Source organism: Mustela nivalis (genome assembly GCF_964662115.1).
Source record: "Mustela nivalis genome assembly, chromosome: 19".
In the NCBI taxonomy this organism is placed as follows: domain Eukaryota; kingdom Metazoa; phylum Chordata; class Mammalia; order Carnivora; family Mustelidae; genus Mustela; species Mustela nivalis.
This window is the reverse complement of record NC_139038.1, coordinates 38,604,955-38,620,079: the sequence shown is the minus strand read 5'-3', so window position 1 is coordinate 38,620,079 and position 15,125 is coordinate 38,604,955. Positions and strand designations below refer to the sequence as shown.

Here is a 15,125-nt window from a genome sequence, read left to right as displayed (position 1 = left end):
GGGGCATGTGACACTTACTCCATTATGTTTGACGCAGTTTTACTGGAGGAATGGGAGTCCGAGGGAGAGTCCTGACTTCTACCCATGGTCAGAAGCTCGAGGTGGCTGGCAGCACCTCTCTTGTCCCCTCAGTGCCAGTCGGGACCCAGACCCTCAGGAGCGGGGGCACCCGGACACAGAACTGCTTCCCAGAGAGCTCCAGATTACTCACCTCCCAAGGAAAGAGCCGACGCAGGTGCAGCCTGGGGGGTTTCCTCGCCACAGCCCCTTCTCCCTCTCACAGAAGTGGGGCGAGTCTCCCAAGGGGTACGGCTTGGACACCGAGGGAGCAACTGCTTCGGTGCGGAGCAGACACGGGCCCATGTTCCACGTGCACCCGGAAACACTGTGCTGCTGCCAGCCAGCGTTGGAGCCTCGAGGGGCCCTGGCACAAATGGGCTGGGCTAAAGAGAGGAGTGCGCCACCTGCCCCGGAACCCACCCCCACATTCGGCGTCTGCTGGGCATTGGTGGTCTCTGGGCTGGGGTCCCCCAGGGCTGGGGCTGCCTTTGCCAGCAAGTCCTGTGTGGGAGAAGAAGACCCACGACACGCTCTGAATGACGGGCTCAGTGACCACATGAAACAGAACACCCATCGTGAATGTCCCGTGCTTCCTGACAACCGCATAGTCAGGTCACCCGTGCAGGATGCAGCCACTCCTCCCGCAAACGTTCTTGGGGACCCCTTCCCAGGCGTGCCCAGGCCCTGCTGGGTGGGAGGCAGCTGCAGCCAGCACCAGCTCTGCCTGTCCCCGGATGTCCACACACAGCCTCTTACGAATGCACCCCCAGCACCACCATTTACACTGTGTCGCTGGACCCATGGTTGTCCCGAGGTGTGCCTGTTGTGAACAGACGTGCGGTGTGTGCCCGCCCCCATGTAGACGCAGGCTCTCCGTTCTGCCGGCAAACCCGCAGGAGTGCAAGGCTGGCTTGCAGGGGGGCTGGCCGACCGCCCTCCCTGAGGCTGCATCCCATCCCCGAGCCAGCATCGTGCCCCACGAGGCGCCCGCCCATGGGATGTGCTGGTCCCAGCCTAGACTCCTCCGGTGTCCGTCCTCCATGTGTGCTTAAGCCTGGCGCCCGCCCTTCTCCTGCGGTGTGTTCCAGATGTCAGTTTTTGGTTGGGTCTGTGCACCCTTTGCCTCTCTTCTCAATGCTGTGTTTTGATCAGAGAAATGTTAGTATCAATGAAGTATGTTTAGCAACATTTTGTTTTCTCATAGTTACTGTATTCTGTGTTCTGTCGGAGAGTCTTCACCTACCCCAAGGTAAGTGCAGGTGCATTCTCTTCGGGAACCTTTATTTCCTGGCATCTGTGTTTGTCAGCCAAGTCCCGGCGTGTGACCTCACGCCTCGGCTGGCCATGACCGACTTGTTGTGTGGGCTGCTGCCGCAAGGCGCTCCCCCGAGCCTTTTAGAACTTGGTAGAGCTGCTTCTGCACTTCTATCCAGTCCATCTCGTACGAGAGTTGGTGCGATGGAACCACACCCAAGCGTCCTTGCTTGCAGACTCACCATCCCCTCGGCTCTGTCGGCAAAAACGGGCTTTCCTTTTTCCACGGACTTGAACTGGGACCCTTGGCTGAGTGTCCACTGGCAGGAGAGACGTGGTCCATTTCTCTAGCTTAGGTCAGTGCCACACTTAAGTTTTACGTGAAGCTGTGAAACCAAGAAGTATGTCTCCCAGCTTTGTTCTTTTCCAAAATTCTGTTTTCCCGTGTATGCTTGACCGTCGGCATATTAACTTCTCCAGAAAGCCTGCTGGCACTGTGACAGGAACGGCCTGGAATCTGCACACGCGTGTGGACACAACACATGGCGGTGACAGTGTGTTCCTGCCTGTGAGGCCAGGTGCACGTCCTGGCGTCGGCCGCCCATGCACCTCAGACAGCTGAAGACAGGCTGCCTCGCGGCCCTGGTGGTGCTTGTGGCAGCTGGAGATGGTACTTCCCGGATCTTCTCTTGGAATGATCCCTTCATGGCACACCAAGTACGGCCGGGCTTCACGCTGACCATGTGTCCTGCGCCTTGCCAAGTTCACGCACTCGTTTCACGAGCTGGTTTTCAGATGCCACCAGGCTTTCTGCTTCTCTGATCACGTGTGTAAACAACAGTGTCATTACTTTTCTTCCAAGCTTTATGCGATGTCTTTCTTTCTCCTGTTTTTCTGCACCACGACTTCTAACAACGCTGACTGTGGGCAAGGACAGACAGTGGCCTGGTCTGCTGCCGTGAGTGCTCCTATCCCCAGCAGCCAGGACGGGCTGGCCGGGCTTTCAGATGTGTCCGGAGGATGGCCCCCCAGCTATCACGGTGAGGCGTCGAACTGTGGTGCGCACCTGTCTTGGGCTTCTGTTACCGGAGTGAGCTGCACTCACTGATTTTCAAACGTTAAACCAGCCTTGCATTCCTGAGATAGACCACGCTTTTCTTGGGTGCTGGATTTGATTTGCTGGTGTTTTGCTAAGGGTTTCTGCGCTTTGCTCCTGGGGGAGGAGGATGCCGGTCTCTTCCTGCTCTGTAATGACCGCCACGAGTCTGGTTTCACAGTCACGAAACGACCTGGCAAGTGTTCCAACACAGTCTGGGTAGGAGTACGACCGTTTCCTCCTCCAGCGTCTGGTAGATTCTGCTCGAGAAGCCGTCTGGCCCACACTTCTCTCTCTGGAAGGAGTTCTGATTACAGATTCAATGTATTTAATAGGCACGGAGCAGTTTAGGTTTCCTGTTTCCTCCTTGGTTTTGGGAAGTGCATGTGTGACGGGACGTGTCCATTTCATCTAGGCTGTCGGGCTGCAGACAGTGGCCTCTCGCAGCAGGGGCCTCAGACGCACCCGCCTGTGGGCTGAGGATAGCACCTTCTCCTGGGGCTGCGGCCACAGCCCAACCGGGGCTCCTGCTTCTGCCGAATACTGACGTGAAAAATGCAGGTGCACAGTCCTTGTTCTTTTCCTCCTCTGGTGGTTGCAGGACAGTCTACACACGTGGAGCAGTGGGAGGGCCCCACGGTGGGCGCTGCAGCCGGCGCCAGCACACGGCTGTGAGCACAAGCAGAACAGGTGCTTTGCGGTCACCCCGTGACGGAGCCGCGCGGAGAACACACTGGCATCTCTTCCTGGCAGGCCACCCAGGGCTCCACACGTATGGGACGGGGAGGCTCACGCCTTGTCAGCTTCCGGCAGGTGTCTGGGGGCTCCGACACGGGCCCCCGCCTCCCACCATCGCACTCTCCATTCACTGAATATGCAGGTGACCTGCTCAGCCACCGCAGAATGCGCAGCTCCTGAACCAAATGGCTTACTTCAGCAGTGACTTGGTCATTAAGAATTCAGGATATTCATTTTTTTGGAGAGGTGGAGGGGCAAAGAGGGACGGAGGGGGGAGAGAGAATCTCCAGCAGACTCCCTGCGGAGCATGAGCCTGATGCAGGGCTCGAGCTCATACCAAGACCATGGGCTGAGCCGCAACCAAGAGTCGGACACTAAACTGACAGTGCGCCCCAGGCGCCCCAAGGGTATCATTTCTTGGCTAATGTGAAGCAAGAGTAAAAAGGACGCACAGTCAGGAGAAGCGTGACACGCCGTGCGGGAAGAACCGCAGAGAGAGCAGAAACACGGAAGCTGCGCGGACCAACGGAGCCCAAGCCCACAGAGGCTGCTGCGCCCCCACAAGGGCGATCTCATGGTGCCCTGACTGTCCTTATCTGCCCGCGCTGAGGTGTGCTGCAGCGCTCCTCCCCTGCCCCGGCCTGATCCGCACACGCTCCTCCTCCTCGTGGGCCAGCGAGCATGTTTCTCACGGGACGAGTTGTCAAGCGCCTGCCTATGGCTGCAAACCAAGACCAGGTGCACAGCCAGACAGGCACTGAGCGGAAGGCGGGCCACGAAGAAGATGGTCTTGGCTGTCCAGACAGAAACCGATTCCTGCCTCCCCTCGCTGCCGTCCTGCTCGCTTGCCAGGGCTCCAGCAATGGAGGGCTCAGCCCTTGGCACAGCAAGGGGCCAGGACAGCCGTGGCTCTGAAGCCACGTGGAAGCCTGCGGCCTGGTCTGACTCGGGGCACGGAGGCACCAGATGCAAAGCACTCGGGCTTCGGACGCTGGCTGCGCACGTGACCGCTTGCCCCCGCTGAAACCGGCCAGTCTCAACGGAGCTACAAACACAGAGGCGTTTCTGTCTTGACAAAAGCAGAGATTTGAGAACAAAGTGAAAACCTTTTTAAAGCATAATTAAGGGCAAACTATTACCTTAAATACAGTGAGTCAGACACCCACGCTCTTTGCCATTTTCTGCAAATGAAAAAGATTCTCCACACTAATATGGTTGAAATCTATGCAGCTAAAAGAGAAAACTGAGCTGAAACAGGCAAGAAAGGTTCCAGAGCTTTTCCAGAGACGCACCTGGGACGTGTCTGCCCCATTCCAGCGGGAGGGCACAGGGGAACCCGCGGAGTGGACCTGTGCCATGGCTCCAAGGGAGGGGGCCTGGGGGTGGTCTGTACCACATGGCCGCTCTCGGCTCAGCAGTGTGAAGGAGCCCCGCTCCCTGGAGAAGCCCCCAGCAGGTCAGCTCGCAGCTACATGGAGGGAGCTGCCGGAGTGTAGCCCGTCAACAGGAGCGGAGGGTTTGGGGCATCGTGGAACCTCCCTGTTGGTGGCGCTAAGGACAGGAGACAAAGCAGGGTGTCCCACCCCACACGGCCCATGCCCGCAGTTGTGCCCAAAGTTGGCCAGGAAGCCGGTCCTGTGGTACTGTCTCAAGCTGAAGCTTCCAGCTGAGCTGGTGGTCCTTCAGGAGTGCAGGGCACACGATTCTCTCTGGCACTCAGCAGAGGCATGGCAAGGAGAAACTGCCACGTTGTCTGTCTCTAGCCCTGCCCGCAAACACAGAGGTCTCTGCTCAACATGGGGGCCCGCCGCCATCTCCCCCGCTGCTTCCCCCACCGCTGTTCACCTCGTTAAGTTTCAAAAAATGATTTGTCCTACCAGGAAGCCTGCAGCTCCCCCACCCCATCAGCACAGGAGACACTCTGAGTGTCCCCCCCCCCCAGGAGTCCCCCCGCCAAATCCTGGAGAAGTGTAACATCTTCTAACAAAACAGAAACATTTCTCAGAACATTGGCTATGGCCACGTGCTGGCCCTGCCGTTCTGGAAGGCCCTGCACAAGGACCTGGACAGTGTGTCTGACTTCTCTCCCCCAGCACGCCACCTGGCGAGATGGCGTGGTCCTCTGTGTTCCATTCTGGGGAGTCAGCAAGGTTGGTCCTCATGCTTCCGCTCACGGGCCAAGCTTGGTTTCTAGCTCCTGGTGCCGGGGGAGGCTATAGGCAGCGCATTTCCGGCTCCCCTGGCTCCGTCCCCCTGGGGTGGGAACACAACAGCGAAGAGGAGGCCAACTTTGTAGGTAATGGCCTAGCTGCTCCCACCCACTCGGGTTGTCCTCCCCAGTCTGCAGGCTGAAGCCCCAGCCCCCCGTGTGGCCATATTTAGACTGAGGAAAGAGCTAAGTGTCAGAGAGGCTGGAGGCTGGGATCCCGGCCTGACAGGATCGGCGCACACAGTAGAGACACGGGGGCTTGCCCCTTGGCCAGCAGAAGACGCAGCAGAGAGCGGCTGTCCATGAGCCAGGAAGCGTCCCCACCGGGCACGGAAGTCCCCAGAACGTTGGTCTTCAGCTGCCAGCCTCCAGAGGCATGAGGAAGTCTGCGCTGTTGAAGCCGCTCAGCCGGTGGTAGTTGGGGCGGCCCTAGCTGGGATGCTTGCCATCTGTCTGTCCAGTTCTTCCTGCGGTGGCCAGTGAGGTTGAGTGGGGTTTCAGGTGCTGGCAGCGACCATCTACGGGTCTTGGTAAACTACCTGATAAAACCGTCCCCTTTTTCTGCCGAGTCATCCTTGTTACTGGGTTTTATGCGTTCTTCACCGACCCACCACACGCTCTCCTGGTCTGCCACTGGCATCCACCAGGAGCAGAGGGTTTTTATCCCAACGGAGTCCCACTTACCTGTTTTTGTCTTTTATGCTAACGTCCTCCGTGTTCTAAGAAACCTGGGCCTGTTGCAAACTGCAGACACACCCTGTTACCCTCAGGACATGTGACTTCAGGGTACTGCTCTCAGTGTCTCTCCGATGTGTGCCTCTCCGATGTGTGCCTGTGCGTGGCTCGCTGGCCCTCTGCAGAGAACCACACCTCCCGGCACCTGGGTGAAGACGCCGGTCTTTCTTGGTCTGGGGGACTCCTCCTTTGCCAAAAAGTGTGTGCCGGTGATTTCCGTGTGGGACTATTTTCAGACACATGGACTGTCCCCAGGTCAGCCGTCTGTCCTCATGCCCTCACCGCCCATGGTCAGTCTTGCTGACCATGACCTCTGGGAAGTCCTGAAACCAGGGACAAGTCTCTGACAACTTATTCAAGATTTTCTGGCTATTCTTGGCCTGTGGCATTTCCATCCAAATCTGAGTCAGTTCACCAACCTTTTTTTTTTTAATTAAAGAAAAAAATTTTTAAAAAAGATTTTATTTATTTGACAAAGATCACAAGTAGAGAGAGAGATGGGGCACAGAGAGAGAAGGGGAAACAGGCTCCCTGCTGAGATGAGAGCCCAATCTGGGACTCGATCCCAGGACCCTGAGATCATGACCTGAGCTGAAGGCAGAGGCTTAACCCACTGAGCCACCCAGGTGCCCCTGTTCACCAACTTCTAAAACGAAGATCCTTCTAGGGTTACATCTGGGCTGCAGGAAATCTATGGATGGGTTTGGGGACAGCTGTGGGGGGCTGTGACAATTCTGGGACCTTTTTTTTTTTAAGTTTGTATTTATTTGAGGGGGAGAGAGAGAGAGAAAGCCGAGAGGGGAGGTCAGAGGGGAAGCAGACTCCCCGCAGAGCAGGGAGCCCAATGTAGAATTTGATCCCAGGACTCCAGGATCATGACCTGAACCGAAGGCAGACGCTTCACCGATGAAGCCCGCCAGGCGCCCAGTTCTGGGACTCTGACTCGCACATGCTTGTCTGTCTGTTGAAGCCTGTCATTTCTCTCAGCAATGTCTAGTGGCTTTTGGGGTACGGAGCATCAGACTTGTTAAAATTTCCCGATTTTGGATGTTATTAATGATGTAGTTAAAATTTTGTTTAAAAGAACACTCAGTATGTTTATTTAATATATTCATCACAAGGGATAAACCACAGACTCAATTTAGGAAACAGGAACAAAACAGAAGTGACACCACAGATCACAGAGTCATAGACAGAAGCGAAGGAAGGGACAGATGACCACAGGAGAGAGTAAGAAGCACCAGGAGAGGCTCCCAGGTTAGGTGCCAGCCGGGGGCCTATGTTCAGTGCCATCTTTGTAGAGACTTCTTGAAGGCTCTGGCTTGTCCCAGAGCTCGGCAGCGTGTGTCTTCAAAGGGCCTTCAATGTTGCCTTCTCCTTGCAGGCTCTGGACGGAGAGAGGGTTGGTCCTGACGTCACCGACAGCAGACCCCTTGTCTGTCAGGATGTCCAGGCAGATGTGATCCCGGGTGTTGGCGCTGGGGTGTCGGCAGGGTGCGCGGCAGGGGGACCGCTGGGGAGCTCCGGGGAGAACTGACGCCTCAGATCTCCATTTACTTTGCAGGCTGCACGGTGGTCCCCGTTTGAAAAGGTCTGATTCAGGGAAGGCAGAAATCGCCTTGTTGCCAGACACCATGGGGGCCACTGCTCCTTCTGTAGCCTCTTGTGCCCAGGGCCCTGGGCAGCATTCCCGCTGGGCCCAGATCCTCTGCAGCAGCAGTGGCAATGGCAGCAGCCGGGTCGCAGTTCCGGAAGGCCTCCCGGGTGGTGTGGGCCGGGAGACAGGTGAGCACGACTGCAGCTGCCTAACGTTTCATTTCCTGAGAGCGTCTGCCCGCGTGGGGAGAGCACTGACTTCTGCGCAGGGTCTGTGGCTCCTGCCCTGGTGACTGCGTAGTTCCCCCCGAGGAGCTCGTGACCCTCCACATGCATGGTCTCCTTTCCCGTGAGGACAGGTGCTTCTTCCCATGTTCGGAGCTTTTGTTACGTTCTCTCGCTTTTCTGCAGAAGCCACGCTCTCCATCCTGATGCCAAGCAGATGTGACGATGGTGCGTGCTCTGTGTCTCGTGGCAGGAGAGTGCAGGCCCCCGGCAGGGACGGGGTCGACATTGTGTCATGTCAGCCTGAAGAAACCGCCTGTTCCTCATGAGCTGGAGGATGTTTCATGACCTCTGGGGTTAACAAATGTCCTCCCTCCGTTGGCTGAGATGACCTCCCCGCATTCGGTCACTGGCTGAACCACAGCGGTGCGTTCCCGCCCGCCCAGTCCCGCGTCCCGGGAAAGGCCGCTTGGTGCCCACGCCTCACGCCATTCTAGTGCTGCAGGCTCCGTTTGCTAACGGGTCAAAACGTTGTTGGTGCTCCTGAAGATTAGTGCTCCGGAACATTCTTTTCTTGAAACGCCCTTGCCCTCCGCGTTTCACACACCTGAGCTGGGAAGGCTTTCCTCTCCGCTCTCTGGATGCACGGCACCGAGTTTACACACTTCCTGCCGTAAATGTTGAGAGAATGCGTTGGTGAGGGCTTCTGGGCCTGTAGTTACGCAGTTGGAAAGGTGCGCTGTTCCTGACATTTCGCAGAGTTTTTGTTTCTTCTGTCTGTTGGTAATTCACGTCTGAGAGAACGGAGTGTCTTCTCGGACTGTCCCCTCCATACACGACAAGTATGTAAGCTGTTTACCTTTTACTTTGAGAACATCCCAGCGCCCGGGAAAGCTGTGTACACGGCACAGAGGCCCTGCGCACCTGTCACGTTCATTTCACGCCAGAACCTCCCCACGCTGCCCGATGTTACCAGTTCCCCCCAGAAGTCCTCCCCTGTGCCAGGGCCATCCAGCACGCAGGCTGAGTGGCTGTGCTCCCCGGGCGGAGCCATGCCCTGCACTCCATGACCTCAGCCCTGCAGAGTGCTGGGGAGTAACTCTGAAGACTGTCCTCCGGTCAGGGTTTGCACGGCCTTGGGTTCTCCTGGTCAGATCAGAGCTGGGCACTGTCGCAGGTCTCCAACAGCAATGGGCCGTGTTCTCCTTGGGGCTCCTTCTGTGCCCAGCACCCTCCTTCCTGTACCTTGCCCCCAAAGTCCAGCAGGACGTGAGGCGGAGCAGAGCCAATGGGCGCCGGCTGTTTACCCCAGCCCCACTGTTTGCTGTCCGGTGTGATGCGGGCCGCACAACGCCCTGGGTCATCTCCAGCTGTGTAGGGAGAGCCGGGCAGCCCACTGCCACCGCTCCTCCACGGCCCCATGCGGCATGAACACGTGGGAGCCCTGAGAAGGGGAGGCTGTGCTGCCCAACCGTGGGAGGCCTGAGCTCTCTCAGCACAGCGGAAGCGCTGCGGATGACACCGTCACCGCAGCCTCTGTGTCCGAGGCTCCAGATCGGCACAGGCCAGGGCCCGGGGCTCCCAGCTGCAGGCAGCCCCGTCCTTGGTGGCCTCCACACCCTGTCACTTCCTAAGCAGCAGGCGCTGTGCAGGCTGCCGCTCTCCCGTCCCATGCATTCTCTGCTTCCGTTCCCACAAAGGAGGACAAGCACCCAGTGCGCCGACAGAAGCACGAACGGCTCCTCTTCCCAGTAACTCCTGCGCAGCTGGGTTAGCCGTCAGTCACGATGCCACGGAAGGTGCTTGGGGGTGCCGGCAGGCCCCGTGGGGGCCACTCCCCTCCCGGTATCACAAGCCCTGTGCCCAGCATCCTGACAGCTCTGCCGCCCCATGCCCCGCGCCCCGACCCTGGCTGTGCTCCCATGGGGCCCTTGGCTTCCCGCCCCCACCTGATGAAACTGCTGCCCCAGGCAGGTCCCCCGCGGCGAAGGAAACTGCGCATGCTATCATCTTTAGTATATGTGCTGCCGAACCGAGCACCATGCTGTCATCTTTAAAGGCAGCTGAGTAGAAAATCAAGATGAGGTGGGAGATGTGCACGGAGCCTCAGCCCACTACTAACTGTGTCCTACGAGACGCAGCCGGGAAATTCTCAGTGGCGGAAAAGGAACAGTGAAAAGGAGGCTGGCCGTCCTGGTAGTGACGCGGACATGGAGTCTGGAGAACGCACCCTTCGTGGCTCCACAGGGCTGCTCCCAGCACCTGCAGCCGCGCACGCCTGCCCGGGGCTGGGCACCTCCCGGCCACACCATAGCCGGACGCATGCTCCTGTGGCTTCCCGCACGGGCACCCAGGTCCCAGGCAGAGCACCCTGCTTCTGTACTCTGGCCGCTCTCGAGAGCCCCAGGTGCGGCATCAGCAGACCACAGGCGGCCGCCACACCAGCACGAAGCTGCTTTGGCATCCCGGAGGGTGTCAGAAACACGTAAGCACAGGCTCCTGGTGGTCCCATAAGCAGTCGGGGCCCTCTGTGCCCACACACACCCGTGCTGCTCAGGAACCACCCATCGCCAGCAAGAGCGGGCCCTGCTCAGCATTTGAGGGCGATGTGGCAGTAAGACAGACTCCTGCTGGCCACGCAGACCTGGGGAGCGAGGGCATCCGATGACTGGCAGCCCCAGAGGGGTGTACGGCCGCTGGGCGGAGCAGAGGGGAGGCGGACACACTCCCACGTACAAAGCGTCTGTCGAGGGCAACCACAGAATCCCCTGGGAGTCCACCACACCACGCTCACTAAGTACACAGTGGGGGAGAAGGCAGCTCCTTGGAGAACTGGCTGGACATGCCTGAGTCAGAGATAGGACACATGGACCCTGCCCCGGACTGAGTGAGAGGCTGCCTACTGGGGATGCAGGGCACACAGCCAGTGTCAGTTGCGGGGAACGGGGTGGGAGGACTGTGGGCCATCTGGACTGCAGGGGACACGGGCGGGGGGGCTGCTGTTTCGGGCACGGCAGAAGCAGGCTGTCTGTGGGTTCATGCTGGCCCCCGGTCCCGGCCCCTGGGGAGACTTCAAGCAAACAGGTACTTCCCGGACCTGAATGACAAGGTGTCCGGTACGAAAGAAGTTAGTGTTGTAGGATAAAAACCCAGATCTCATTACCAAAGAGAGAAGTGCTAGAGCAAGTGAACACAATTTGCCAGGCTCCGTGCCTCGTCAGTTGGGGGTCAGAAGGAAACATGTCACTCCTGATTCTACGGTTCAGAGAGCGTTTCTGGAAATGGGAAAGGTGACGGGAGGCAGACGCGTGCACATACAAAGGCCCTGAGGAAGTTGGTGGCAGGGACGTCTGGGCCCGGGGCCTGGTGAGAGGGTGTGAGCCGAGACTCCGCGGCAGGCAGCCATGGCCATGCGCCGAGCAGCCACAGCGGGTGGACAGTGCTGCCCACTCGCCTGGCCTGTGGGAGACACTCCCTGGAGAGCAATGTGTCTGCAGATGGCACTCAGCAGGCGCAGACAGGAGGAAGCCGGCGTGGCTGCTCTGGGGTGACACAGGGACTGTGAGCCTTGCTATTAGGAGCTCATCAGACACGTATGTAGTCAGGACCAGGGGCCCCAACATGAAGCCAAGAAGCCGGGCCAGCTGAGACGAAAGTGCACTAGCATCCCGTTCGATCGCGTGCATGAGACACGAAAGCCTGCTATCTGCAGCCTCTGCAGGGGGTACTTTCGCAGGACGTCCCAAAAGAAAACGGTGACCCATAAAACACTGGCCACTATCACTTAGCCTCCAAATGTCCGGTCCTAAGAGCACCACCACGTGAACAATAAGAGGCAGACGAGTACGTGGTCAGAGCCCCGACCGTCACACCGTAGTGGCCAACCCACGGGCCCAGTCTCAGGAGGCTTACGATAGCTCCTTGAGAGTGTTTGTAAAACCCCCACGTTGGAAGCTCACAGGGCACCCCTTCCAAGCCCGGACCCTGCCCTCTCCAGAAGCTTTATACTCTCGCTCGAGAACGTGGCTTTGCTACCCACCACTCTGGGTCTGGTCGACCTCTTCGTTCCCTAAGGCAACAGGACCAAGAACCACGGCACCGAGGGACACGAATCCTCTAGCACGTCTCGCTTTGTCCCTGTCCTTACTGGCTTAAACCAGTCCCAGGAACCAGCAGGAGGGCTGGTGGGGAGAGGGGCAGCTGCCAGGGGACTCTTCTGTGAGTCTCCCTTGTGCAGCAGGTTCAGGGTCGGGACACGTTCACAGAGTGCTCATGCAAAGGGCCGGGGGCATCTCAAGGGCTCACGGTAGGCCAGAGAGCACGGAGAGCAGCCAGAGAACATGGAGAGCGGCAGGAGGGGCCCAGCAGGCACCGCCCAGCCAAGAGGGCGGTGAGGGATGGCTCCTTTGCGACGCATTCCCCCAAAACATAGTAAATGAGAGTTCTACTTACTGCTCCAAGCATGATTCTGAAAATCAGCCATCGAAAGCCCCACAGCACAATCTGGGATGGGGGGGTCCCCGTGGGCAGTCGAGACAGACTCCAAAGAGGGCACAGGAAGATCCCCAGGAATCCTGTTTCCAGAAGCTGGGACTCCCATCCTGCAACGAGGACAGGAAGAACACGAAGGGCCACGTTAGCACCAGCCATTCTCCAGAGCAGCAAGTCACCAAACTCAGTTGAACTTACATGGTCCCCAAACCACACAGGTGGTGTGACGATGTGTAGGGCCAGACAACCTGATGGGAGGGTCTGCCCGGACTGCGCTAGGGTGGGGGAAGCCAGAGGGAGACACAGGTCCGGCGTCAGGGGCCCCAGCTCCACCTCGGGATGCAAGGAAGCTGCCGAGAAACGCAGCAAGCAGTGCACACGGCGGTGGCAGCAGCTCCACGTTCTCACAAGCATGCCCAGAGCTGGGACCTGAAGCAGATCTCAGGCTGCCGTCCCTTGGCCTTTCTGTGTGCTGCCCATGCCCCTTAGGAGCTCACTTTGCTCAAAAACCTTGTGCAGCATGAAAGCTACTTTACACAAGGTCCGTGCGCTACGGTCCCATTCACAGAACGCTCAAGAATGAGCGGAACTGATACAGGAGAAACGGACACCTAGCCTCCAGGGTGACACCGGCGGGGGTGAGGGGCAGGGGGTGCCTGGGCCAAGACTCATCAGTGACAGCTGAATGTGTACTTCACTGTAAATTTATTCCTGCAACAAAACAAAACAGCCAACAGACAAACTTAACTGAGTTCTGAACCTGAGTTTTACGGCTGGACAGACAGCTCTTGGGGTCTGCAACTCGGGTTGACATGCACAGAAGGTTACAGCGTGGGACAGGTTGACGTTTGCAGAGCGGACGCCCAGTGTGGCCCTGGTGGTGGGTTTACGGGTCTCACCGCACCCCCTCTTTGAAACTCTGCAGTTTGACACTTTTCATAACAAAGTGGGGGGACCCGCTTACTCTCATGTCTTCGGGAATTTCTGAAGTCCCAGTTCCAAACCCGCTCCTCTGCGGGAGAGGACGGTTTGCTGTGAGGCAGTGCCCGGTACCTGCGCTGGGGACTCTGGGGCTGCCAGCATGCACCCTGCACCCATCCAGAGGGGCTTCCAGAAGCAGGTAGAAGCCTGGGCAGTGCGGGGGAGGGGGCGCCTTCAGGAGCTGGGACGTGAGGTGGGGGCTGTGTCCAGGAAGGGGCACTCATGCCCCGTTCTGTGGAGACCCAGTGAGTGGCGTCCACCAGCCGTGACTAAGTGCTGGGAGACCTGACTCCTGTCCGAGCTCCAAGAGGAAAAAGGCAGGAAGCCTCAGCACTTAGTCTGTTTTGGGGATTCCGGACACAGAGCACCCGGGGTCAAGGTTCCCTTCTCGTTCACGTCGCTGGAAGAGTTTGCTTTACAACTTGCTTCAAACTCCCTTTCTTGTCTCAAGCAGAAATAGACTTTGTTCCTTGTGACAGTTTCTCCAGTCTTGTGTTGAGAGAGGGCTGTCGTCAACCTCGGGCTCACTTCACGTGGACTGTTTCCCAAGCCATGTCCCTACTGCCCCGGGGATGCCACAGAAGGCGGAAGTGACCGGGCACTGCAGCTGCTTCCCAGGGGGCGCTTCTGCTCGTGGAGAGACCTCTGAGGCCTGCTGCCTGCTCCGGGCCCTCCGCCCGCTCCCGGCCCTCCGCCCACGCGCCGAGAGTGCGAGGGAGCCGGGAGGCCCCGCGGCACAGAGCAGCGGTTTGGGGCAGTGGCCCAGCGAACAGGCAGGTGCGGGGCCTTCTGGGCAGAACCTGGCAAGCCACAGAGACGGGCAGGTGGGGCGTCTGCCCAGAACCCCATGGTCACGGGCACGTTTGCTCGGCCCCCAGTACAAGGCTGGTGCTGCCCACACTCACGGGAAAGCCCTGGCAGACTCGGAGCCGCTGGCGCGGGTGCAGAGCGTTCCCCAGAGCATAGGCCCGCCTTCTCTAATTGCCGCTGCACTTCACACAGATGTGCCGAGCGGAATTTTAACACGTTGTTTGAATGACACCAGTCAAAGTGATGTGCAAATGGCGGAGCCCAGAGACCCACTCAAGTGCCGGCAAGCGGGTGATGGGGCGGGCGAGGGATACACAGCCACCTCGGGGACTCACGTGGACTGGCAGGGGTCAGCCGCCCTCCTGCTTCCTGTGAACCTGCTGGAACCTTCCTTACCCTGCTGGCGAGTTCAGGGACAGTGGAGACACCTAAGGCCCTCGCCAACCCCTCCCAGCCGGCTGGAGCCACCAGGTCACTGGCTGCTGGCTCCTGGGCCATGAGCACTCGCCGACACTGCTGGGATGGAAAATGTCGCTGGCAGAGCCCCCTGCTCCTGCAGATCCTGTCAAGGCCAAGCAGATTGGGTTGCGGCACAAGGAGCAGCACTGTTCTCGCCCAGTGTGGTGGGCAGGCGTCCCCAGAACCAGATGCCTGGACAGCTGGCTTCCCACAGCCCCGTGGCCAGGTGCAGAGGACGGCCAGCCCACGCTTGCCGGGGCCCCACAACACACGGCTCCCCGCCGCAAGCGCTGAACGCCACCCGCAGACTCCACGGCGGCCTCACCGCAGCTCCAAGTCCCTCGGGGAGGGTGCCTGCGCCTCCTCCACCTGTACTCAGACCCTTTTCCGGACGGGAGACTGCAGACTGGCTCCTGCACTGCTATGCCAATGCCCGCTTATGGGGCTCAGTCGGCTGGGCGGCGTCTGACT

The 15,125-nt window shown here is 58.9% G+C and overlaps 1 protein-coding gene across 8 annotated transcripts in view; it reads right to left on the bottom strand.

The window, feature by feature from the left end:
• Positions 1 to 15,125, bottom strand: part of LMF1 (lipase maturation factor 1) — an 85,705-nt gene that overhangs the window by 27,662 nt on the left and 42,918 nt on the right. For 7 of the 8 annotated variants that reach the window (XM_082713682.1, XM_082713684.1, XM_082713683.1 and 4 more), the window contains one exon: positions 12,366 to 12,514. In XM_082713682.1, the coding sequence (XP_082569808.1) occupies positions 12,366 to 12,514 (149 nt within the window). Of the gene's footprint in view, positions 1 to 12,361; positions 12,515 to 15,125 lie in introns of all 8 variants that reach the window. The other variant, XM_082713688.1, reaches the window with a different exon arrangement.